This window comes from Stegastes partitus, unplaced genomic scaffold (genome assembly GCF_000690725.1).
Source record: "Stegastes partitus isolate 25-593 unplaced genomic scaffold, Stegastes_partitus-1.0.2 Scaffold67, whole genome shotgun sequence".
Lineage (NCBI taxonomy): Eukaryota > Metazoa > Chordata > Actinopteri > Pomacentridae > Stegastes > Stegastes partitus.
Window position 1 is genome coordinate 111,162 of NW_007577798.1, and position 27,213 is coordinate 138,374.

The following is a 27,213-nucleotide window of genomic DNA, read 5'->3' on the forward strand; positions in this document are numbered from 1 at the left end:
ATTTTCCCACACAGCGCTCGCTTCGGCTACAGGAGCGGTCTGAGTGGCACATTGAAACAGAAGGAGGGAAGTCTGTTTGTCTTCAAGCTCTTATCGTCTGTGTTTCATGTGACATACAAATGAGAGCTCTTTCTTCGAAATGTCACCATTAACTAGGAGAGGAGAAAAACAGATTTCTTCACAGCATGAGAGGGTAGAGGGAACATATATCTGTCGTTTATATCATATATCTGGGAGAACGAGGGAATAAAGCAGCACGGAGCAGGAGGGATGTAAAAAAAAAATCCAGAAAATAAAGAATAATGAGATGTTTCAGTGGGATTATTGTGATTTCCAGACACTTTTTGTTCCCCCCCGTTTAGAAAAAAACATACTGTACATTCCTCAACTGCTAAGTAAGCAAGCCAAGTGTATCCAGCAGGACATGATGTGAAAACACATAAAGACAGACTGAGATACACATGCTTTACGAAAGAACAGGTAATAAACAGTGGGAAAAGTCGACAACCCTGGACTTGTGTTACAAGCTAAAGGAAAGAAAGAAAGAAAGAAAGAAAGAAAGAAAGAAAGAAAGAAAGAAAGAAAGAAAGAAAGAAAGGGAAGGTTGGCCTTTGGGTGCCCCGTGAACACCCACCCACCCACTCACTCCTGTCTGTCTGGAGATGACGCATCATTGGCCCCCCCTCCCTCTGCAGGGTCCTCGCAGCCGCAGCCGCACCCTCCCAGCACAAAAACAACAAATTACAGTCCTACAAACCGCAGCTCGCTGAACTAAAAGCTACTGCAGACATAATCTCCAACCATACGCATGATACAATGCCTTGATCTGTCCCATTCTGTGACTACAGTCTCCTGGCAGAGCAGCAGTTTACCCAGACTGCAGGATTCAGACGCCGAAATCAGTGACGATGCCCACTGAGTCACTTTCACTATGATTCAGCCTGAATCAACCCACTCGGAGATTTAAAAATGAACGTCTTTTTGGTCGACGTGCCACCATTTCCATGACCTCGCTGGCTGAGGCAGGGATTGTGATACGATCATGGGCTGAGTTTCCACTGGTGGTGTTTTCTAACTGTTGCTGATGCAGACTTCCAAACACATCTCACCCTGCAGTCTGAGTGGAAGAACTGACTTATTGATGAACGTGATGATTTACATGTGATCAGTGTTTTCACAAGGTTAATTAAAGAGCCCATATTATCCACTTTACAATTCAAAATTATATTTTTGGGGAAGACTAGAATATGTTTGGATGCTTTAATGTTCAAAAAACACATTCTTGTTCCTCTGCTGTACATTGCCTCTCACCCTTGAAATAAAATGTGCCGGTTTAGTTCCTGTCTCTTTCCTGAAAAGCTCTGATCGGTCAGCTGACCTAATGAAAGCGAGGTAATGTCTGTCACATACTGTGACCCTAGATCTTTTACTTTAAGGATGTAGCTCCAGCAGAAGCGCCTCTTGTGACTGTGAGGAAGCTACAACATTTTTTGTTTGACACCAAACTAGCTGCTTGGCAGGTGTTATGCAAATGTGTTACATGGTGACATAAATAAGTAACAGCAGAAAAGCCTGTACTTCAAACAATGCGTTTCAAGCAGATGTGTATTTGTGTACTTTGGGCTTTGTGAGTTTGTAGAACGTCTACATGCACATAAAAGCGATAACACACAAAGGAAAAGGAAAAACCCACACAGCATAATATGGGCTCTTTAACCCTCTGAAACCAAAAACCCAACAGTGGGTTCGAAAGACATTGTATTTTTTAAAAGACGCCAAAAAGACACAAACCATCAGAGCTAGAAGCCATTAAACAGAGATAATTATTAGATTTTCACCTTTTTGATGCGATTTGAACTAGTCTTGTGTGACGTCCTGTTAGGAAAATGATCAAAATCTAAGCTTAAAACCGGGATATATCATCAAAATCTCTTCATTATACACGTCTCATTTAAAATCTTCCAAAAATAAACTGCCATTAGTGACTCAGTTGCGACCAGCCATGAGGGAGACAAACATTTCGGGACTTTGGCTGAACTGCAGGCAGTGTTTACACAGAGTAGATAGCAAGCAAGTAAGTAAGCAGTACCAGCAAATAGTAAAATATCTATAGTATGTAGCGTCACCATTCTTCCAGTATTGTTAACACATGTTGGACATGTTGAATCCAGGATTTGTTATTTTTTGGAAAAGAGTCGTCATTATGGCGTTATAACTGTGTCATTACCCCCAGAGGACGTTTTGGGTTCTCTCTACGTCTCGTCATGGTCGTGCTGTTTCCATAGAGCTGATAGACTTTATATCGCAGTGAAAAATGAGCCCATAGTGAGGAAAAATGTAAGAGGAGTAAAAGCAGAAACTGTCTGAGGTTCAGAGGGTTAATGCCCACAACAAAACATAACCACTGTAGCTTCATATCATACGAGCTCGGTCTGGTGTGGCATATGAAAGTGGTGAGATTCAATTTGTGTCAACGCCCTGCCTGAGAAACCAAAACAATGACTTCGAAGCAGCTAAAAGCAGCCCAGAGATGCATTAGCTCTCAGTGAGTTCAGCGCCGTGACCCTTTAACAGTACACAGTCCTTGTTAAAAAGCATCTCTTAGAGCATTCCTCGTTATGGTATTTTTTTTTTTAACTTCCATGACGTGACAGTCATGACTAAACAACACCGTCTCCAGTAAATGGTGAACACACTTTCCACCAGGGCCACTGTTTAAAAAGAGAATGGGAGACCGGCTCCCATCATGACGTGCTTCCCTTCACCATCAGCTCCAAAGCAGGAAACCGCGTCCCCAAATACACCTACCATCGACTGGCACTGTGAGACCGCATACCGCTCCGAGTGCGGAGCGACGTATGAAGTGGGTCAGACTGCTGCAGCTGAGCCAGACGTTGGGAGTAAATGACATAATCACTGCCTTTTCAAAACACAAACCTGCGTACGCATTCCTCCTCCTCCTTCCCCCCCCCCCTACAAGACTCTCCGAGCTGCGCCAACCCCCCAAGAAACTCTGAGCGGCTTCTGCTTCAGCTAACCAAACAATAGCGCTGCCCTTTGCCTGGATGGAGCGCTGTCACCAAAGGCATTCATTACCTCTCGCAGTCAGCCTAAAACAACAGTTTGTTCACGTTACAGAAAGCGGGCGATGACGACGAGCGAAAGCCCCTCCTGAAGCAGCCATCATCAGAGGAGATCAGGAAGGATTTGAGTGGGAAGGGTTGCAATTATCTAAATCTAAATCAAACTCTGCTTTGCACAATGCGATTTTCGCATGTCATGGAAATATGCGATGTGGTTTACATAGCTCTTGGGTGGGCACACATCCAGCATTGCCCTGTCACTCCCCTATGGCAGAGATGTTTGTGGAAAGAGAGCCAGAGAGGCAGACAGGATCTTGGCATCGCCGCGGATGATGTCATATAATGACTATCTAAAAGCCTGAGCTATAGGGACTGGAGGGCAGGCAGGTAGAGGAGTGCTGACAGTGCTCTGCTGAGATTATGTCAGATACCTGCCCTGTGGGATCCTCAGCAGTGGAGCGCGTGGCAGGTAATGTCTGCAGGCTACACAGTCTCAGGCGGCGGCAGAGAGGCAGCGCTGGCAGAGTCCGTGTTATTCTGTTTACCCTGGCTAATCGCTACAGCTACAGGGTCCTGCACGGTGTGGGTGCAGTCCCGAGCGCTCGCATTCCTCCGAGTGGCTTTAAATAACTGCTCCGTTTCTCTCTCTCTTCGCCCCCCCTCGCTACGCAAATGGGAGGAGAGTGTTAAAGATGGCAAAGAAGGTTGTTTGTTTGACTTGGGTTCAGTGCGCTGCTCCTGAGCACGCTCGCATGCAAATATACACACTGTTCCTCTTTTGAAAACCCCAGCTCTAATTGCTGCTTTGTTTTCCAAATTGAGTTTAATGTGATTCTTTTTTTCCCTTAAACCTGGAGGAGTGTGATTTCATGGGAAACTCCTGCAAAGATGGTGTGGATTCTGGCTCTGAATGAGCAGCACAATTGGTAAAAAAAACAAAAAAAAAGTCAAAACTGAAAGGGATCGAAAGCCTTTTAACAATCACGCTTGGCTGCGATGAAATTAGAAGAAACTGACTAATTCTCTTTGTCACTGTTTGTTATTTCTCACAACTTTGTGATTAATTTGGACACACATTCATCACATTGTTGGACTGTCTAACGGGTTTAAGAGCAGGAAGCACAAAATCAAAGCTGTTTTTGGTTCAGTTTGTTAAACTTCACAGCTCAGCGACTCCACATATTATCAGTCGTATACAATAATACAATGTCCCCGGATTATATTACAAACACTTTTTTTAAAAGTCACTCTGATATATTTCTGCATACATGGCATGTTTATTTTCTTGCAGATTTTCACAGCATCATCACATGTGGTTCCATATAGTGACCCCTCTGGCAGTGAAAGGTTAATAAACTCACAAGACCCCAAATAACCCTCATGTATTATTTTTTCCAACAAGCATAAATAGACAGAGCGAGGTGACAGAATGTGCACCCATATTAAAAGTCAGCCTCAACAAGAGGTTCACGATCACGCTGCAAATCCACACAATGCACATTTCCCCAAACGTAAGAAGCTTTCGGGATTATTAAGCTGCAAATGAATGTGCATGAGACACCCTCACGATTGTGTGTGTGTGTGTTTGTGTTTGAGAGGGCGTGAGCGCGGGAGCCGTGCCCAGCTTCGCCTCTGAGTTCAGTCCAACCTGCGGCAAAAATTCGGAGTGCTGCAGGTTTTTGGTTGCCTGTGTTAGACCGCCTTCTCCAAAGTTTGGCACGGGAGAAAGAAGAGTGTGTGGGGAAGAGCAGAGGGCTTTGAAAGGTAAAATAAACTCCCCTCCCTAAATAGAGAGAAAGCAGAACCAGGCTCGCCTACTGTATTTAACTCGACTTGTCTTCATTTTCAGGCTCCCATGGACCTCTGACCTATGCCAAGGGAAAACCAAAACAAACCACAAGGCTACTACTGTCACTTTACTCTAAATACAAAACCACATGGGAAATCCTGAAATAGCCATTTCCACTCGTCATGATGCCCATTTTAGGGGAGACAAGTCCAAACCGGGATACGATAAGGCCTCCCCGGGTAACACGAGGCGCCACGCTCTCAGTTATTCCAGAAAAAGACGGGAATCTAGAGCAGCCTGGATGTCTGGAGCCCCCGATAATGATGAGATGCTGCTGAGGAGAGACGAGGCTCGAAGGCCTGTCTGGGAGCAGAGCAGCTGCTGTCAGTAAGGCTGATATATGGGATGCCTCTGTGCTAGCAACGGCAAGGGAAAAAAATTAGACTTGGACTAATTCTTGTTGGAAAAAAAACCACACTTCAATCACAACGACCAAGGCGTGTGTACAGATTTTTATGTAACCACTGTATTTTGGAGGGGTTTCTTTGATGACTACCGAAAATAAGTCTGAGACAGACACCCATACACAAAAAACATCCTCCTCTCCAACAGTTTACAGCAAGCGTGGAAGATGAAAACCTGTGTATAATAGCTGGCAGTTAGATATTTTGTCAGCCAAGCACATGGAGATCATCACAAAGATAGTTTTCACGTGACAGCAAACAGCCTCAGGTTGAAGAGAGATATGAAAAAGAGTTTGCAATCAGATCAGCATGCAGTTTTGACATTTAAAAATCTAACTTTCAGCCTCCCGTCACATGCGATCTTCCTCTTTTCCATCTCTCGACTCTCTCTGAATGCTGTGCTGCTCAATAAGAGAAATTCGGCCGTAATAAGCTAAACAATATGCACTCATTCTTTCATTCCTGACATAAACGGTAACAACGTTTCTGCGTCCGCCCCTGCAGAGCCCCGTGATGACTTACACAGACACCATGTGGAGTAAATGAAAAGGGTATACGCTGCTGCAAACGTCAACTCTTCTCTGCCTGCCAACACGCCTGGGAGCATTTCAAGTTTCTGCGCTTTCATCAGCTTTAGGAAGTGTACAGGGAAATATAGATCTATTTAATGACATGTGGATTCCCTGGAAACATATGACCGGAGCATACCTCACATATTTTAAATGCACTTGCATTGACACGTGTAAAATGATTAAAAAGGTAGACGCTACCATGAGGTTGTCTGTACATTAAACAGACCTGTAATGCTATTTACTCAGCCATAACTGATCTCTGTCTGTGTGTTCGCTCTCTCAAAGAAAGTAGAAAGGAGCTACATGTCGCTCAGGTGATTTGTCCTCATGTAGAGCAGGTGATCCAGACAGAGACGATCTGTTCTGTCTGAACATCTGTGATCATTCTTACTGTCTGTCCCAGTCTGAGGCAGCATAATTACACCCTGCTCAGATCACTTATTATTTATATTTATTGCTTGATATAAATGTAGGTGATTGATGTTTATGAATAAAAGTTTTTTTAAAAGTAAAGTGTCTGCAAGCCAGTAATGTTAAAAGCAAAGTTAGCAAAATTTAAAAAGTAAAGTTCCAGCCACGTACCATGGTAATGTGCTGCTGGAACAACTGACAAACTAAAAGCAATTGTTTCAAGCTGCTCTAATCAATGTGTAATCAATTTATTATATGCAAATGAGGATCAGATGCCTCCTGACTCAACCTTTCCGATCAGCTCACTGCTTTAGTTTCAGGTCATCGCTCTACGAAGGCAGCGGTTTTCAGCAGAGCCTGAACAATATATTGGTCAGCCCATTTACCTACCACAGAAATGTATTTGAAAAACTTTTTTACTAGAACATGAGGCTAAAAAATATGCAAGGAGTAATTCAGAAATGCTGTCAGCACATTGCTTGTCCAGACACTCCATTATTTGTAACACTGTCTGCAGCACATGCAGCAGAGCATATCTCACAGCTGAGAGCAGAGCTAAGTGGTTTGATTTAGTTTGAGAAATACGTTACTGGAAATTACTATATATTTATCTATGTGTATCTTTAGAGAAGATGGGTCAATATTTCGATACTGGAATTTTGAACTCCCTAAAAATGGCCCCAAACATTCAGTAGTGATTGGGTTCTAGTTGTCAGTGAAAAATTCATCTAGAAAGGGACCACGAATGTCTTTATCCGATACTTGCATGGTGCATGGCAGCACAAGATTAGATAAGAAAGGCAGGGAATCAAGAAAGGCAGTAGGCTTCATCTTTGAGCAATAGGCCTGGGTGGTATCATTACAGTAAACCAGGGTATTTAGAAATCCTCAAGATATAACTTTTAATACAACCAGAAATACAGATAATCCTCCTTCTATTAAACTAATACAGAGATGTTGTATTGGGGTGATGTGTTGTATTGCACTAGGGGTTCACTGATTATTGACCTGCTTGTTTATTCAGGATTTTTACAACTGGGTTGTGATTTTTTTTCCTTTTTTTTAACTGATTCACAACAGAATTAATTACTTTTAAAACTGTGCTACTTTGGCTATGAAGCAGCAACCTCTCTCTAATTGCAGTCACCACACTGTGGTTTTGAGCAATATTTCGCCCGCAGCAATATCTGACGCCTTTCACAACACTGAAGGATAAATCTCCAAAAGCTTTCTTTTAATGAAACGTCCAAAACACAAATAGACAGATACAGTTCAACAAAGTTTTTGCTGGCATTTAAGATTTAAGATTGTCATTTTTCATGTATATAATTCCAAATACAGTTTATTAGTCCCCTTGATTACTTAGAATTGGCATTGGTATCAAAAAAGAAAAGAAAAAAAACATAATGGTTGACCACCATGATGCCACCATAATCCAAAACTAATAACCTGCTCTGGACCAGGTTAGCGCTGCAGCATATGTTACCATGGTGATTGAGCAGGTTAAAAGAGAGCCACCTTTGTTACAATGAAAACTCTGGCTTTAAACTCAACATACCTCAATAACCCACTAATCTGAATTAATAGCACAGCTCTCAGACATTAGCTACAACGGGTGGAACAAGCAGCTGAGCTGAGAAAGATGGTGACTACAGGTGTTACAGGACAAGTAAAAAAGTAAAACAGGAACAGAAAGGACACAGTCTACATATAACTTCATCTTGAGTCTACCTCCACCACCAGCACATCATCAGCCTACTGATGCGTCGATATCTGCTGCAGCAACGAGTGGACAGATGTGAACCTACATCTCCATTCACTGAGCTACAACTCTCACATGCCTAAAAATATATCATACAATTGCTGGTTAAAGCTATTAATGGGATTTTGCTTGCTTTTCTCAGTTTAATATCGTTGTAAAAACTGGAAACGTTCTTCTTTAGAAGCACAGACCTCTGCCTGCATTGATCCGTTCTCCAGCTGTTTTAAACCGGGACTTGGGTTTGTCATCCTCCTGTTTTAGTCACTTTCTCATGTCAACCTGCCCAGTGAAAGTAAAAAAAGATTTAGAAAAAGCTTCGCGCTCTATTAAAGTTATGGCCTTTAAATGACATTCATGTGTTGGCAGAAATCCCAGAAACCAGATCATGACTAAAACCTGACCGTTTCTTGGGCCTCAACTTGTTTGTTCACCCAATTCAGCCTTTGGAAATCCTTGTACATACTGAAGCACACATCCTGAGAGATATTTCTGCACTTCCACACTCTGACAGGAACCATATTGCTTCTGAGGAAAGGTTTAGTCGGGTTTGTTCACTCTGGACCTCAGCCTCACTGTGCTGACATCACAGCCACTCAAATATGGAAAAGTCTTCATATTGTTGCTGCTATAGCCATGGCCGTTTTAACACGGGAGAGAGAAATTTCCACTTGTCCACACCACATTCCAGTGCTCACACTGAACAGCACACATCTCCTCTGCAGGCTTAAAGTCGAAACCCCCTCTATCCCTCTCCAGCGAAAAACTCATACAACTCAGCGAGGATCTTTTCAGATAAATCCAGCGAGGCAGGTCACTGTATGGCAGATTCGTTATCCAGACCAAATGTGAAGCAGCGTGAGGTATTCCTGGAATTTAATGTCTCTCCTGAATTATTTGACACAGAAGCTCCGAAACGTGACGCACCGCAAGGAAATCGGGGCAGAAAAAAAGGGGAGAGGGGGGGGAAGACTGTTGTCAGAGCCAACTCTGTGACTCCACACAGTGTCAAAGAGGAACAGTCCGGTCACGGCGCTACGAGGAGGATTCACTTAACCTCGATTAAATCCAGCCTGCTTACCTCCACATGGGCATACCAGAGAAAACAGCTGGAGAGGCTGCATGTGGACTGAAAACTACAGCTTCTCTGAGCAGAACTGAGTGAGATGACTGTAAGAAGCAACACAGAGCTGATTTATTCTTACTGATTTTTGGTTGTTGACCTCCTACAGGCTTCGCTTAAGACTCATTTGCCTGTTTAGTCGTGCTGCATCTTAGGTTGTTCTTTAAAATCCAAGCATAAAAACATGTGTGTAAGCTCAAAGAGAAGCTGATGATTTAAGAATTTAAAGGGAAAACTGATGGTTTTTAAGTTAGAAAGATGTGAAAGGAATGTGACTGGCGTAGAAATATGATGCTGGTTAATAAACTAAGTGCTACTGCAGCCTACCATTGGCTCGTAACTGTGGCTTTGGCTTTCAACGACAACAGAGTTCATCACAATCAGCGTTAAATTATGTTGGTGAAACAGAGATGAACAAACTGGTAGTCAATTAGCGATTAAAAATCACTTATACCATGTGCGTCGCAGTACTTTTCGTACTACTTTTTCCTCATTTTTTTCTTCTTCTTTCTGAGTAGCTCATTCTCCACTCTGAGTAATTTCAAGCAAGGAGGATCAGTCAAATCCATTTCTGGGCCGGAGACTGACGTAGACTGCGAGGCTCCATGTCTCACCACAGCTGATCTGATACAGCAACAGAAAAGGCTCCACTCATGCCAACCAGACACTGGAAGTCAACGTTGGGGAGGGGGTGGGGGGGTGAAAGCATAGATGTTAGGAGTACATTTATATGCTATGTAATGAGCCATGCCTTGCTAATTAAAGTGTAGCATGGGAGCATTTTTCCAGCGATGCCGTGGAGGGTAAACCCACCTCACCTCGCCTCAGCCACCTATTTATTTGCGGAGCAGAGTTGACACAAGACTTAACGGCGTGAATTCATACGGTATCGGCTGCAGGTATCAAACCATGAGGGCGCGAGTGAAGCAAATACACTTGATTGTGTGGCTGATGATGATCACACAAGAGGTCATAGATTGTATTGACATTTAGGAGACTTTCACCACAAAATTACTACATTTTCTCAACTTATCTGCCACTTTACAGGTAAATTCATTCTATTTATGATGTAGCTCTGCTTTCATTTTGATCCCTTGCTTTGTGGTTTAGTTGCTTTGTTGTCTGGTTGGTGTTATCCCTTGTTTTTATAATGTCTTCTTAGTGCGGCATCTTAAAACTTACTTTAGGAAAGGTGCCACATATAAAAAAAGAAAGTTAATAGAAGATTTTACATAGCCATGCTGTCTTACATCTGTATTAAACAAAAGCAAAACTTGGATCAACTTCAAATTGACAGACAAGGCTAAAAAGCACAGTGAGCACTTTCACTTTGGATACTTTTCCAGCTATTACTGCTTTTCAAACTTGGACTTTTCCTTGTATTTCACCACAAGTGGACCCTGTTTGTTAACCAAGTAGTTGATCTGAACACTTTTCCCACCACTGCCTCGTTATAACATTAAAATGTGGTCAGCAGGCCCATCATCTAGTGCGTATTTACGCATTTTTATGGAGTCCCATAGCAATTTCATTGTCCACAAAAAAGGTGCATTTATGAGCAAACAAACAGGCCTCCCTCACCTCTCTAGAGGCTCCACAGAAGGGGGGGAAAAAACTATAAACCCAGAGGTCAGGGCAGCACTATTAGTTAATCGCAGCGGCCTATTTATATCCCCTCATAAATAAAGCGCATTGTTCCAGCCTCCCCGTCACTCACCGACCCTGAAGCCCTGTCCGATGAGCGTGTCGGCCGCCTGCCCGTTCTCGGCGATCAGCGTGGTGTTGTTGCCCTGCTCGCAGGTATCCTGACACTGTCCCTTCAGGCAGATCCGCTTGCAGATGAGCGGCGCGATGACCACCTTGAAGCGCTCCCGTGTGGAGGAGCGCTCCGTGCACCACACCAGCCTGTGGACGCTCAGCCAGATGACAAGCAGACGGGCGATCAGAGAGGGCATCCTGGCATCCTTCACTGGCCTCCACAGAGACCCGGGCACATGCAGATCACAAAGCTCCCAGCTCCGAGGCGCCTGCTCTGTGAACACCGACGGGGAATTTTTGACGTCTCATACGGCAAAGAGGAGAGAAGAAGCAGAAAAAAAGAAAAAGAAAAGAAAGAAGAAAAAAAAAAACGCGCGTCCTCCCTCCTGTTTTCTCCTCAAAGGAAAAGGAAAATCACTTCCCTCGCAAGTGATCCGTCTGAGAAACCGCCACGTTTGGCATCTTTGGAAGTTTTCTAGATCTTTTCAACAACAATAAAAAAAAAAGTTGCCCCTCGCTTTTGTGGTTCTTCCTTCTTCTTCTCGCCTGTTGCTTTGGAGAGTTGGAGAGAGTGCGTATGTGGGTTTGGGAGAGAGAGAGAGAGAGAGAGAGAGAAGGGAGGAGGAGAGGAGAAGGGGTGAGCCAACCCTCTCTGGAGAAAGCTGGCTGCAGGCCAGCCAGGCGGTGCAGGAGCAAAGCTCAGAGTGGTTTCCTTGTTGGTTCTTTCTCCTGACACCCCTCCTCTGCTCTGCTCTGCAAATCACCGCTGCACAGCTGTGAGTGTCACTCTGAATAAAACATCCTGACAGGTAATATATTACTTCATACACGCTTGTGTTTGTTTAGTTCCCAAAGTGAGACTGACACTGAAAAATCAACAGCTTCATCTGGAGGTAAATGAGACTTACCTTAGTATCACTGCTGACTAAAACACTCCTTCTTCACCCAACCTGCAGTGATCACATCAATAAAACAATCCTCCTTGTTTCACAGACATTTAAAATGTGAAAATATTACACTGTCACTTAACAAAAAAGGTCCCATCAATTGTTTTTGACTTCTAAAGGAATTCTGTTCATCCAGCAGACTACTCTGAGTCAGCTGGATTAGGTCTACCTCTATAATCAAAGCTATTTTTTAGCTTTCGTCTGAAATTGTTCAGACATGTTAAGATAGTTTGATCTCAAGTTGAAGAAAAATCAGGTTATTAAGTCAATTTCTAATGAATTACCTCAACTTGAATTTAGCTTAAAATCAACTAGAACAGAAGTTTGAGTTTAAAATAAACACAATATGATGCAGTTATTATTATTATGTCAGCCCATCCTATTAATATAATGTTGGCAACCTAAATTGTTTATCTAACTTGGCAAATTGGATTTATTTTTATATTTACTTATCTTTTCAATCTTACAACGTTTGTGTAGGTGATGGGAATAGATTTATTTAAGTACTCTTTAGAGTGAATGTGAGTCTTCAGGGTCAGGTAGAGGTCAACATCAGCAGAATCTGTAACTCCAAAGCTCGTTAGACGTTTTTCTTTTTTGTCTTTTGAAAGATGAATATTTATGTACTCACATAAAGATACCCAAAACAAACCGGTGTGGATGTGGACTTATCTCCATCAAGGATTTATAGGTGAGTGAGCTGTTCTAGTGTGCACTACGTGTTGTATCATGAGTTTGGTTTGTGAACTCATTACTGATTACAATCTTTAAAACACTGATTTAGCACTTGCAGGGTTTCATATGTAACAAACGTAAGGATCTAATCTCGTCACCTTGCAGGGTGGGACTTTCTGTGTCATTACTCGTCTTTACAACTGGCTTCATATATAGCTGAATTAGTCCAGGATTCCTGTGAGTCTCACTGGTGTTACTGTATATTATTGCTGACATGAGCCATGTTATCTTTAGCATATTTCATATATTAGCCGTGGCCTCTCTAATGTGAAGGCTGAGACCAACCCCCACCTCATATTCCTTCAACTAGGAGCCTTACAAGAGACAAACTTCCCTTTAACATGGAGCGTGATTTTATACATTTGTCTATTTCCTGAAGAGAACACCAGTCTCGTAAGCATCCACACAGATTATTGCAATAAATACCTCTGACGGACACTTGAATTTACTTTAAAGGGAATTTTTCTGTCATAATTAGAACTTGCCATTGTGTAGCATGGAGGAGCGTTACAGACTTTGAGTAGGTGAGCTGGTGTGCTCCAGCTGCAGCGAGTGAGGGGAGAGAGAGGAAGGGACTTAAAAAGTATTCAACCCCTTGGAAGTTTTCCTTTTCATTGTTCTTTAACATGTAATTTGGCTTTTATGGCAAGAATTTACAGAAAAAGACTCGTCTGTGTCAAAGTGAAAACAGATTTCTACAAAGTTATGTCACTTAATTTTAAAAGACAATGTTAAATAAGGGATATAAGTGATCTTATCTAAAAAAGACAAATTAAATTGACATGATTCAGTGTTGAAAGGAAATAAACAGAGAAAATTTCTAAGAGAAGGTTGTAGTTTTTACAGGCACTGTAGATCTGCACATTCAGCTACACTGAAGCCATTTATTGGCATGAAAGGATTATTTTCATTGGCGAGAAACTTCTAAACATGTACCTTTGATACTCAGAGATGAATTCGTAGGGAGAGGCTTCATTAGAGGTGATGTTTAACTCCAGCAATCCAACATAAGCCTCGTCTAAACCCTTAATTTCTTGAGGAGCAGCAGCTTTAACTGTCAGATTAATTAAATGTAGTAAAGAGTAAAAAAAAGTTGCTCCATACGGCAGTAAATACATCTCAAATGTAAGTTAATAAAGTGTCAAATTAATTTTCTCAAACAAGCACAAGCATTTGTTCTGCTTGTATTGTTGGTTGGTGTGTTTTCTCCGATAACTACAGCAAAATACGTCTTTGCCATCGATGCATTCAGACAAACAATAGCCAACCCTGCTGCCCGCCACTAGAATGGAACATCATAAAGTTCAGACAGTAAATGTGACTCAACACAGCATCCAAGGCTGAAACACGTCATTCTAGCGATACGTCCAGCTGTGATTCTGTGAAAAGTCACATGTAAGAAATGACAAAGTGGAGGTACGCGACTGTTTGGATGACGAGGGCCGGTCAGTGCTCGGGGTCACATGGGCAAAGAGGTGAAAGTGAGAAAGAGACAAAGAGAAAGGAAGAGAGAGTTGAGTCACTTCCTTTACAAAAAGTGAGAGTGTTTACTTTTAGTCGCTGAGGAAATGACTGCATGGGCCTACAGGGAGTTCACAGGCTGCTCTCACATTACTCTGCTGCCGCTGCCGCTGCTGCTCGCCATCACTGCATCATCGGCTGCCAAGACACACACACACACACACACACTGAGTGTAAATACATCGTAGGTCACACAAAAACCAAGCCTGACTATTATTGTTAGTACAATATAATTACTTCCCCTCTGAAAACTGAAACCTCAGTGTTACTCACTGCACCAGACAATAAAGACAAACAGAAAAGACAAATAAACAGTCGTATTACACAACCTAAAGATAAAAACAGCTTTGTTTATCTGGAGACTGAAATTAAAACCCTTGCATGAGTATGCAACAATGTGCAAAGGAAACTACTGCAATCAGAACAGCATTTGACTGAAGGGAAATGTTTTGAAATGTCACAAGTAAAAAATTGGAGTGCGCAATAAACAGTAGCATAGCCACTGACAGAATCATATTATGATATCCACTGACTAACAGCACCACCAGTATAGTTTAAGTTGATCAACAATCGACATATTTCAGTCAGATTATCAACACACTGTAAAAGAAGAAAAAGAAAAAAAAATTCTGTTACAAAAAAAGAAAGAAAAAAAGGTGAAAATCTGACAATAAAGTTTTTTTTAAAAAAACTGTAAAAAATAAATAAATAACAGCAAATACCTGTAAAATTCTTACATTTTTGGCTAATTTAAACACAGTATGAGTGTAATTTTACAGTCACATATTTTAAAATAGATGATTTTTGGTGTGGACATTATGTAGAGTCAGTCTGCTTTTTTTTCCTCTTCTGTTTTTTGACTTGTTTATATGCAAATTAACACGTTTTTTCAGTGATTTTACTAGTTCATAGCTGTAATTTAACAAAACAAAAAAATCTGTAAAACACCCATTAAATAATGATTTGCAATTTTTAAAGTCATAATATATATTTTTTTCTTTTAAATTATGGCAAATATCTGTAAAATATATCATTTTTTTGCTCATTTAAATACAGTAATAAATAATGCAATGTTACGGTCACGAGTTGTAAAACACATGCTTACCCTTTATACAAATGCAGGTTTGTCATGTGGACATTATGTACGGTTCTGGTTTTGTTTTGTTTTGTTGTTGTGAATTAATACTGTTTCTCAATGTTTTTCAAAAGTATTACCTGTAATTTAACCAAACATAAAAAGTCTGGAAAATGACAGCAAATTGTTCAAAAAGTTATGGGTAAAAACTTTTTTAAAAAACCACCAACAACAAAAAAAATCATTATTTTTTACAGTGCATAGTTTGGCAGCGTTATATTTCAGAATCAAGACGTCAAGTCATCGTTACTTATGCAGCACATTTTAAACAACAGGCACTGACTAAAAATGCTTCCCAATAGCAAAATAAGATTAACATCACAAATGTACCTGACTAATTTAATCACCAAGGCTACGACCCTGTAAATGTATACAGACACACCGAACAAATCTGAAGATCTCCTTTGATCGAGCACATTGGTGAACAGCTCCCTTTAACCAGGAAGAAAACTCTTCCAGAGCCAGGCTCAATGAATAGTTGGGGCAAAGAGAAAGAAGAGAAAAAAAACAAAGGAAAGCAGAGACAAACAGACAGTAAACAAGAGAACAATAATCGCTGGACAGGTCAGCGATGCCAGGAACTGCAGATCAGACTTGTGCAGCTCTGGATCCAGAAACAGCAGCAGAGAGGACAAACACAGACTACAGAGGAGGGAAGACACAAAGTTAATAACACGCACCAGTGAGTTTAAGCGCACCGAGGGAATGAAAAATATTACAAAAAAACTCAAGTATAAACCATGAAAAAGGCATATAGTTTAATTGGATTCATGAAAAACCTCCTAATGTTACTCAGTGGGGATTTTCTTTTCTTTTTTTAGTTTTTCCAAAGGGGAGGCTTAGAGCCAAGTTCAAGGGAAGTGATTACAGCTTTATGGATATATGGCAGCCTCACATGGACCACTGGCCCAGCGGTCGAAGCAACGTAATCCAAAGGGTAAAAGGCCACGCTGGATTAGAAGGCTCTACACAAGAGGGAGGTTAAATGAGGTCTGGCAGCGTAAAGACATCCTACTATTAAATCCACTGGTTTGTTTTAGTTTTGGATGGATGGATGGATAGATGGACGGATGGATAGATGGATGGACAGATGGATAGATGGATAGACAGATAGACAGATGGATGGATGGAAGGATGGATGGATAGATGGACAGATAGATAGATAGAAAACGTACACATAACTAAAAGTGATATGTAATTAAAGTGCAAGTCAAACACCAACATAAAAACGTTCAGCCTCAGGCCCCAATTAGTTTGTAGTTTACATCCTGCTGCACAACCTCTTTAACCTCTGCTTGTTTCATGCTATGGTTTAATATGCCAACTGATACGGGCAAAATGGGAGTTTTTAAATCGATTACACCATTAAGTTCTGTATCATCAAGCCTGATGGCAGCAGCTCACAGTCATTACAGAACATGAGATGGATCACAGAGGATCCTCTTTCCCTGCTGAAGCCCACGATCAATACTGAGATGATTTGCACTTGCAAAAAAAAAAAAAAAAAAGATCAGCTGCATACCGTTTTCTTTCAACAGCATGGAAACAATAGAAGTTTAGAATCTCGCAGAACATTTTTACACTCTGGATGTTGTACATTCATGGTCTCCAGAAGGGTGAATCCTCATGACTCTGGTGATCCTCTGGTGCCACCATAAGGTTAACGTTTGTCATTTCAAGAAACATGTCTCAATAAGTGCCAGTGGGATTGATAGAACTTTCTTTTTCATACTTGCTCACATCTTCCTGAGGATGAACTGTGATAACTGAGGCCATCCTGAAACTTTTCCTCCAGTGCAGCAGCAGGTTATAGTTCCAGGTTGTTCATCATTTTGGTTTATGATCAAACACTTTTTAATAAAAATACATAGAATTTGAAAATGCATGTCAGATTGTGAGCTTCTAATCACTGATGTAACATGTTGAATTTGGGATTTTTTATTTTTTTTTTTAGAATAGTGCACACATAATGGCCTAAGAAAACCAGAGCACACACCAAAGTGTATTTATGGTTATCAGTGGTACCATCATGTACTATGTGAAGTTACAGGTGTATCCAGCTCACTGTGAATGAATCATTCTGTCTACACACAACATCTCAAATGTTATTTGACAATCCTAAACATGTCTTTATATATTTCCTTCAAATATGCTGTGGGAGCAACCAGGAGCCGTGACTGCTGATGCTTTATTATATCTTGAATTATTCCCATGAAGACACAAAAACCCCGTCATGTGAACCTTGATCAGTCTAACCTTTCTTTAAGAAATATAATTATGAAGTATTTTATATTACACTGTATTAAACATCCAATAAGTTTACCTTCAAGTTTAGGTACTTTCAGGAACTTAAACAAAAACCAGAGAATGTTATGCATCAGCAGCACATGACAGAAATGTTTTAGGTATTATGGATGTAGTGCCATCACACATTCGCCTGTTTTTCAGTTAGGTTGAGCTTCTATAATGACACCGAAGGCCCCCTTAAACAGCAGTTTGTGTTCGTGAACACGGCCGTCATTACTCCGCACGGAGAGAAGAGCAAGCTGTTATTTGGGATGTGTGTCTGGGCGTGACCTCAACACCTACACAATCTGCTTGGCAACGTTTCAGTCCGTGTGGAAACTCTCCTCCAGGGCTAATGCGGTTTTCCTGCCATGATACGATAAAATGAAACAGCCAGGATGACAGCTTTAACTTGGAGTGAGTTACCACACTGCAGAACTGGTTGATAGATTACTTTAACGCAGGCTTGTTTTAGTTTTATTGTCCGTGCAGTCAGTGATAATCATCTGGTTTAAAGCGAGCATAACTCCACTAACAACTTGTTTATATCAGCTATTTCAAAAGAACCTCTGTTTCAGTGCTGTGAGCCCCCAAACCTGCCGGTGGTGTTTGAAAGACGTTGTTTTTACAAAATGACCGTAACTGAACTATTTATCCAAACTAAAAACAGAGGGAATGATTGGATTTTTAACTTTACTTGAACTAGTCGTGTGTGACGAGCCATGCTGTGGTGAAAGTGATCCAAATCTAAGCTTCAAATATTTAATAAAAATCATTGCATTCTAGATGTCTCAATAATTTTTATAAACCAGATGTTGTAGAAACACAAAAGAATTGTGCCTTCTGACAAGAGTCCAACTATAGACTGAGTTCAACAACAGCATACACATTTCAAACTGGTTGTTCAAAGGGATGCACGATATATCGGCGACCACATCGGTATCGGCTGATATTAATGTTTTTTCCAATATATCGGTATCGGTGTGATGAACAAATTTAGCCGATGTGAAAAACTGATGACTGTCTAACAGTAGTCGTCTCTACATTTGATATTTCTGCTATTTTACAGATGTTTTTACTTAAATGGTTCTGGACTTGAACATTAAATATGCTAAAATATGTTTAACTTTTGTTAAGTAATAAAGAAAACTATGGCGTCTCATTTGGTATTATGGGCTTCTTTTGAATAGTTTTTCGTTCTCACAGTGCTTATTTTTACAAATATTTTGGTGTGAACAAAAACTGAATATCGACATCGGTAATATCAGTTATCAGCGATATAAGAAATGTTAATATCTGATATTAGAATCAGCCCAAAATTTTAAGATCGTGCATCACTAGTTTTGCACGTTTTTAAAAATAAAATAATCTTTAAAAAACAAAAACAAACAAAAAAAACAAAACAGCAAAGGTGCCAGAAAAACCCGTTAAAACACAGCAGAATACTGCAACACTCAAAAACTGGTGCAAATAATCGCAACTATCTGTAAAATTATGATACTTTCTATACGATTTGGACGCCTAGCACTTGATGGATATGTACATGTTGATAATCAAAGACTTTTAAGTGCCATTTTTTTATGTTTTATGATCTATATCTTGAAGTCTGCTGTTTCCATCGAGGTGAAGGTCTTTATAGTGCAGTGAAAAATGAGCCCACAGTGAGTAAAAATGTGACAAACACTCAGAAAGCGCTTGACGTTCCGCTTGCTCATCCTCTATATTAAATAAAGACAGAAAGAACAGAAGTATAAACGTGGCCCTTTAATATAGTAACATTTACAGTTGGTAACAGGGTGAGTGTGATGTGGGGGGAATATATTTTGAACACAGAAGCATAAAAAAAGTAATTCGTTTCACATTTAACACTGACTTCTTAAAGACTAATGCCGTTTGAGTTTAAACCCACATGCAAAGGCCCCCCTGTGTGTGCGATACAAAAAACAATAAATATGATTATCTGAGGGCAAAGACTAACCTGACAAACTGAATTATCGTGGGTATGCACAGTGACAGATATTTACCACCTTTAGTGTCTTTTAGAATGACTTACTTACTTGTAAATGTACAGAGCATAGTTACACGGAGGCCGTTATAGTAGTATACATGTCCAAGGACACACACAGCTAAGCTGGAAAGGCTGAGAAGAGTAATGCTCCGCTGTTAAACCTGACGCATCAGTGGCGTCAGCAAGAAATGTAATTACGTTATATATATATTTACATCGTATGTTAGCATACTGATGGTTTCCAAGCACGTTTTTCTTTTTAGAAAGTCATTGTTGCACATTAACTTTTTCCACAAATGTTAACCCTTATTAAACCAAATAACTAAAACTACATTCTTATGTACAGAAACATCCGGCGGCACTGCTGCCAGCGGAGGAACAAGATACGCACATGCAAGCACCAGAGTCTGTTTGCTAGTAACTGGCTGGTAACAATTATACAAGTCCAGAAAGAGAAAGGCTTCCTAGACATACAGTAGCAGCTTGAAAAAAAAAAAGAAGAACGGAATGCCAAGATATGGTCCAAGAGATGATAATCAAGACTGGAGAAACAACAAAACAGCGTTTAAGCTCTTGATCTGGGCACATGCCGACGCTGCCAGCTGACTGTGTTTTCAAATAATCCTCGATGTTTTGGTTAAACAAATAAATGCATGTATCCGATATCTCCAAACCAGGATATCCTCCACACTGACAGCTGCAGCCTGATAATGTTACAACCGGGTGACTGATGAGGGCTCCGCAGAGTGAAGAGAGGAGATAACGCAGAGCAGAACAGGGCAGAAAGGGACTGGCTCATGCTTCATGGAGGCACAAACACAACAGTGTAAAAAAAAAAAAGTAGCTAAAGTCTTACATTACATTTTAAGATATCCTTCAAATGCCTCAAAGGTGGTGCATCCCCCCTCACTGGGAGAAACCATTTATCCATCACAGGATGCAGTGCTGCATCACCTCCATACAGGCTCAGGATAAGACCACGAAAATGTTCAGTTTGCATAAATACATTTATCATAAGAAGCACAGTGAGGGAAGAAAACTGCAGCAGAACTGGGAGAGTATGTGAGCTGATGTCATGATAGGAGACAGAAGTAATCTGGAATCTTGGAGGCTGTAAAATCACCACGTTTTCTGATCTTAAAAGGAAAGCGATCCATTTTTCAAGTCCTTCTCTGGTCATTGGTTAAACCTCTAAAAACTAGAATCTATGTTAAGTTAATAAAAAAAAAACATGATTGTCACCAGAGCAGGTCTTTGAAAAGGTAGAATATGCTGTCAAAGCTGAGTAAAACAAGAATGCCCACACTGTAGTCGTGATCAGTTTCGTAGATTTGGTTGGAAATAACTTTTGAAAGCGCCAGTAAACCTGTGTGTATACTGGGGAAGCACAAGGATATCTGCACGTCGTCTGTATCAGCTGGTAAGGGCCTTAAAATTAAATATCGGCACTGACAGACAGATCACACCTGTCACGTTAAAAATGTAGCTTTATTTGAAAAAAGGTTACAAAAAATAAATATGGCCTGTTTCACATGTAAGCTGAAGTAGTGCTCGTCTTTTCTCCGATGAACATGTGATGCAATGTTTTTTGTGTCTGCACATGCCAGAAGCCTCTCACAATAAGCAGAATAATAGGTAAACTCCACTACAGGAAGGTTCTGATGTTCTCAGAAATTAGCTGGAAAAAAAACGTGTGCGTGTGTCAGCAATCGGCCAAAATCAGCTGAAAAAGGTCTTATCAAAAAATCCTCGATCATGCATCCTATTAAATATGATCATCATACCAAGATTTAAAAAAAACTGAACCAAAATATTATTATATTTGGTTTGGTCAAAGTTGCCCAGTAACACAACGTATGTGGTTTGTCACCAACACAAAGCATGAGTCAGCATTAATTTATATTTACTGTAAGCTCCTAAAAACTCATGAGCAAGATCATGTTTTGTCCTGACCAAGTGTGACGGAGCAAACAGCAGCAGCTGTGACTCAGTAGATGTTTGACTGTATGTTCAAGAAACTTTTTCACTTGTATCTACTTCTGCCATCAATTTCTAAAATCATTCCCAGAAAGTTGGAAAATCAGCACCTTGACATGACAAGACCAAACTTTACACTGCTGCTGCTGCTGCTTGACAAACCTCCACAAAGAAATACTTGCTGTTGAAGAATGTACAGTGGATATTTAAAACGTGATTTTTACAGCTAAGAGTGTAAAATGTGATAATGTCAGATAAAAACTAAACTCCAAGGCCAGTGTTATATGTAGCCTGGTTCTTCATTCTAAAACCATGTTGACAAACTACACAAACACCTTGTTCCATGTTTTTCACCCCCGAGTATGTTTTGTGATAAAAACACCAGCAGTCAACGCTTCTTCAGCCGTCCTCTACACACAGTCCACAACCGAGCTGTCGTCCTCCTCGGCCCCCCACTCCCCGAACCTCATCTGAGGAGACGGAGCAGCAGGGTGGAGGTTATTAATGTCGTCCATGGCGTCTGGGTCCGTGTCGTCGCTGGCGCCGATTCCCATGTGACCGCCTTCCTCCCGGTGCGTACGGATGTGTTTCCGTAGCGCCGCGGGCTCTTTGAAGCTGCGGTTGCAGAAGGGGCAGCAGCAGGGTCTCTCTCCGGTGTGGATGAGCTGGTGGTGTTTGAGGTGCTGCAGGCGGCTCAGTCGCTTCCCACAGATGGCGCACACGTAGGGTTTCTCTCCCGTGTGCGTGCGCCGGTGTTTGCGCAAACCGTCCAAGTGGCGGAAGCAGTTTCCACACTCAGAGCAAGAGTACGGCTTCTCGCCCGTGTGTATGCGCAGGTGGGTTTTAAGTGCCCCTGACTCACGGAAGCGGCGGCCGCAGACTCCGCACGGGTAGGGCTTCTCTCCAGTGTGGATGCGGATGTGCTTCTTCAGGCTGGAGATCAGACGGAAGGTCTTCCCGCACTCCAAGCAGTGGTGAGGCCGATCTCCAGATGGCTCCACTGCTGTGTCGGGGGCCGATGGTCCTGCTGAGTCCTCTGCTCTGCCCGGTGAAACACTGTCTCCTCTCCCTGCTCCAGGAGTCCTTGCCAGCGATTTCTGCCCATCGAGTCCGCCTTGCTGCAAAGCATTGCCGCATTCACGCACAGGTCTTTGGTGACGCAGTGGGTGAGTAAAAGAACGCTGGGAGCCCCCCTCTCCTCCGACTTGACCAAAGCCAAGGTCCCCTACGTTGAGGGACGATCTGTCTCCATCCCCGACTCTGTTGTCATTACGCAACCCAGGATCCTTCCTGCTCTGCTGCCCGGAGCCTGACGCTGGTCCCTGCTCCTCTTTAATCTCAAATCTGGACGCTCCACCTGGTCCCTGAGACTGCCTGTCATCTAAAGACAAAATGAAATGTGCAGAAACGGTTAACATAGGAGGACATATGAAAACATTCATTCAGTAATTTTGATTTGCAAAAGAAACACAGACTATATACACAGTCTATATTTACCTGGTCTGCTGGAATCAGAGCACATGTGAGACGCATTGGATGCAAATGAGTCCATAGCGTGGTTCGTCACAGAACCGTCCGGTTGGATTGAAAGCTGGCACATTTTGTAGTCGTCTCTCGGTTCAAACCCGTGAAGCGATTCCTCCACAGAGCCACCAAGTCCCAAGTCAACACCTGCTCCGTTCACATTTCTGGGGTTCTGGTGATCCCGCTCCAAGCCTGAGGCCATGGAAGCCATCGAAGAGAGAGACGGGGCAAAAACTGACTGACTAATACTCTGAGGGCCCGTGTATGAGATCTGCAGCTGATCTATGAGCTTCTGAGCGCTACACAGACACTCCTGCAGAGTCTTCAGCTCCCTCTCTGACACCTCCAGACGCACTTTGAGTCTTTCATTCTCCTGCTCCTTGTGCAACAGCTCCTGCTGGGTCTCATTGAGAACAAGCACCACTTCTCCGAGCAGCGTGTCCACTGCAGCGGACATGGCAGTCTGGATGGTCGGGGCGAGCCGTGATTTCAGCGACGTTACAGTCATGCTGCCCTGCGAGGCTCCGTATCCTCCCTTGTCCGCTTTGCGATCGTAACAGGACTCGGTCCTGTCGGGAATGTTAATGATACTTTGTTTACGGTTTCCACTGTGGACTGAGCCGCTGCCGCTATTTGATGGAGAGGAATCCATGCTACCAGCATAGCCTGTCCTCCTGGAAGTCATTATTTAAATGCAGTTAGCTAGCTGTTATCCAGTTAGCTAACGTTTACACGCTAAGCTAACGACAAATGTGCTGCAGAGACCTGTCCACAAATCTGATGAACTGGGTTTAATGGGCGGGTTTAATTGCTGTCGTGTGTGAGAGAAGTGAGTGTCACTAATTACATCTGCTTCATCAGCTGCTTAAGTGGCGCTGCAGACAAAAACAATGTAGTGAACTCCTCGCTGGGCCTGAATCCGCTCGGCAACATTAGCCCGTTATCTTTAAAGCTAACAATGGCCGTCGGTCAGAGACGTTTTCTAACACACTCTGTGACTCAGCAGGACAAACGTGCTGAAGGACTTTAACTGCGTTAATCAAGTCAGCAAGTTATTGTTCAAAGACTTTGGTAGCTCGGCCCTTAGCAGCGACTCACCCATCTCCAGCCTCTGACTGCAGAGCTGCACGGTACTGTACGCAGAGGCCTGTCGCACATCTATGATGTCATCAAGAGGAGGTCTGTTTCCCCCGAGTGTTGACTCGAAGGCAGCCTCACGCCGTCTACAGGGACTGACGAACATTTCAGTAAAATAAGTAAATAATAATAATGTTTGTTTTTTGCTAGCACTTTTTTTCCCCACTAAAATGTGTAATATATATCATCATTTTCCCCACACTTTCTTCCTCTCCATCTAAAATAAAATATTTTAAACTGTTATTTTCTTAACAGTTTTCAATGTTAGCTTTGCTGTGTGCACAATATTGAATGGAGAAATTCACTTTAATTCTGTATTTTTCTGACATTTAATCCTACTGGTTACACACAGAATTACATCTCAGAATAAGAAATAAACAATCTTGCCTTTTTTATGCTGTTTAATTTTTATTTTTTAAACTGTTAATGTGAGAGGTTATAGTGGTTATTAAATAAAATGTTTGACAAATGACTGAATTATTCCTAAACTAAACAGAGACAGACACTGGTAGGTACTTCATGAACTGATGTTAGAATAATAATCCTTGTGGTTATTTTGCATCTTTTTATTGCCATTTTTATTTTATTTGTCTCTCATATCTGTCCTTTCTTGTCAGGGTTGTTTGTATTTTAATAATAAAACTAATTTGATGTCTCTATGTTGACATCTCACGCCACTTTATAATTGTTGTTTGTTCTATGTGGGTTATTTTGTGTTATTTTGTATGTCCTTGTTGTTTTGGCACATTTTGGACTTTATTTCTCATTGTGGTTGCTTTGTGTTTTATGATGGTCATTTTGCATCACTTTGCTGCCATTTTATCTCTTTGTAGTTGTTTTGTGTCTCATTTTGGACTTTTTAAAAAATGTTTTGTCCTTTTAAATCTCTTTGAATTCTTCTTCTTCTTCTTCTTCTTCTTATTATTATTATTATTATTGTTTGTAGTAGTAGTATTATAATACTGACCTGACAATTAAAAGAAAATACATATACAGCGGGTCAAACTAATAACACACAATTGTGTCAGAATTTTTTCTCTCTTTTTTTCCCACATGTTTTGTAGTATCCGGACATTATTACATGTCCAATCCAAACCTATCACATTGGTCTTTAAATATTCTTTAAACAGATTAACATTACCACATAGCTTGACCTTCTCTGGCAGTTTGTTTCTTGAAGAGTCACAAAGAATTTGGAAGCCTGAAGGTCAAGTCTCAGGGTGAAAACTGCTCCACTTATCGAGGCAGTGCAGCAGCCATTTGAGAAGAAAAGCTGTTTGACAGTGAGGCTTCCAGGGTTTAAAGTCTAAAAGTGCCTGCAGGTCATTGACCTTTAGGTCACACAGACAGAAGACCACAGTTCAGGTCACATTCTCAGTCTACTGCAGGCTGCGCTTTAAATGCAGGATTCTGTGGGTCGCTCAAGTTGGGCCAAACATATCGTGAACTTTGTGATACTTTGCAGACGCTCAATGTCAGAGCAATTCATCATGAAAACTAATTACCGTCCCTTAGCTACAGCTACACCCAGATACGTAATAATCCAGCCCTGTTCTCCAGTTTATTCGACGCTGCTTCTAATTATCTTTGCAGCCTTTATAGATGCTCTGTGGACGCCTAAACACTGAGGTCAGATAAGGACCTCAGCATTAATCATTTTCCTATGAACACCAAAACATTGAGCACTTGAACATGTTTATCCAATGAAGGCTTTTTATTACTGTGTTGCTGTTGTTGGTTTACAAAGATGAGATGAATCATCGCCGTCCAATGAGGGCCATCTGATGATTTCATTACATTGCAAATGAAAATCTGTTCCCCATCCTTGCTGGTATTTATACTACGCTTTAGGTGGATGTTATAAGATAATTGAGTAGATTCTCCAGGTCATGGATGTTGAATGATGGTTCAAGGACCAAGAAGAGAAGTCCACTTACTTTTTAATGAAGTTCTTAGAATGTTTTTAAGATGAAATGGATTGGTTTTGTAATTCTTGTTTTGTGGATCGTCTTTGCCCCATTCAAGAAGACAGTGAGCCAACGCTGGCACCTCAAGTTTCTGCTGTTTTCCCCGTGGACCAACAAAAAAATCAAAACAATCATCTGCGTAACCACAACATGTGAAAAAAGTTGGAAGAATGATTCAGCCAACAGTGAGTAAATTGGCACGATTATAGCTTACGGCACGCGTCAAACATGTCAGTTCTTCTGAAGATCCTGTGATCCTGCTATAAAAAGCCCTTGTAGTGTTAATCTGGGCTGCTTCCATATCAGAAATAAAAATAATTTATTCCTTATGGAGTCGTTTCTGATTAGGAAAACAGCCCCATCCCAGCCTGCCTCGGCGGTTGAGGGGAAAAACTGACGTGGTCCGTGGCAAACAGGGGCAGTACGTTGTGGGATTACGTAACAACCCACCTAACAGTTACCATCTGCTTGAATTTGTGTCACTTCCAGAGAAATGTGTCTTACGCAGTGACTTCAGCTCAGTCTTTGAATTGGCTCATATTGCCTGAGACACCATGTTTGTTCCTATTAGCTTATAAAGTTTGTGTTTCAGGTTCTTCAATGGGCCTTTTTGTAAATAAACAAAATCCGATTTGGCCTGCAAGAGCTGAAACAAACATGAATCTAATTATTATGAAATAAGGGGGGAAAAAACAGATGTATGCTTAGCAGTATTAGATTCAGATATAATACATAAACACAACCCCTATTATACAGCATATAAACACAGCGTTACCCACACACAGCCTGGATGCAAATATATGCGTCTCCTTCACAGTTAGACGCCCACACTCTCTCCTGTATGTACTTACATTCAAAACACATTCGCTCACCCACAGAGAGACACACATACAGGAGAGAGAGAGAGGGGAAAAAAACAAAAAAAATAAAACGAAAAGAAAAAAAAAAAAAAAATCATTTTACCTTGGGAAATCACGACGCTTCTCTTCACAACATATCGGTTCCTTTTAAATCCTT

At 41.4% G+C, this 27,213-nt stretch overlaps 2 protein-coding genes across 4 annotated transcripts in view; both read right to left on the reverse strand.

Annotated features, from left to right (window-relative positions):
• Positions 1-11,520, reverse strand: part of ltbp3 (latent transforming growth factor beta binding protein 3) — a 40,710-nt gene extending 29,190 nt beyond the window's left edge. For all 3 annotated transcript variants that reach the window (XM_008276205.1, XM_008276206.1, XM_008276204.1), the window contains exon 1: positions 10,919-11,520. In XM_008276205.1, coding sequence (XP_008274427.1) covers positions 10,919-11,156 — 238 coding nt within the window. In that variant the 5' untranslated portion in view covers positions 11,157-11,520. The remainder of the gene's footprint in view (positions 1-10,918) is intronic.
• A 7,812-nt stretch (positions 11,521-19,332) lies between these two features.
• LOC103353299 (zinc finger protein 850) lies at positions 19,333-24,225 on the reverse strand. Its single transcript, XM_008276207.1, has 3 exons — positions 24,191-24,225; positions 23,066-23,766; positions 19,333-22,949 (listed from the first exon to the last, which is right to left on the reverse strand). Exons 2-3 carry the CDS (start codon positions 23,742-23,744, stop codon positions 21,979-21,981), a joined length of 1,650 nt encoding a protein of 549 aa, XP_008274429.1. The 5' UTR covers positions 23,745-23,766; positions 24,191-24,225; the 3' UTR covers positions 19,333-21,978.
• Between the last annotated feature and the right edge of the window lie 2,988 nt (positions 24,226-27,213).

Coding starts and splice junctions, on each gene's coding strand:
- LOC103353299 (XM_008276207.1), bottom strand. CDS start 23,744: ATGGATTCCTCTCCATCAAATAGCGGCAGCGGCTCAGTCCACAGTGGA. Junction 22,950..23,065: donor CTCTGATTCCAGCAGACCAG/GTAAATATAGAC, acceptor TTTTGTCTTTAG/ATGACAGGCAGTCTCAGGGA.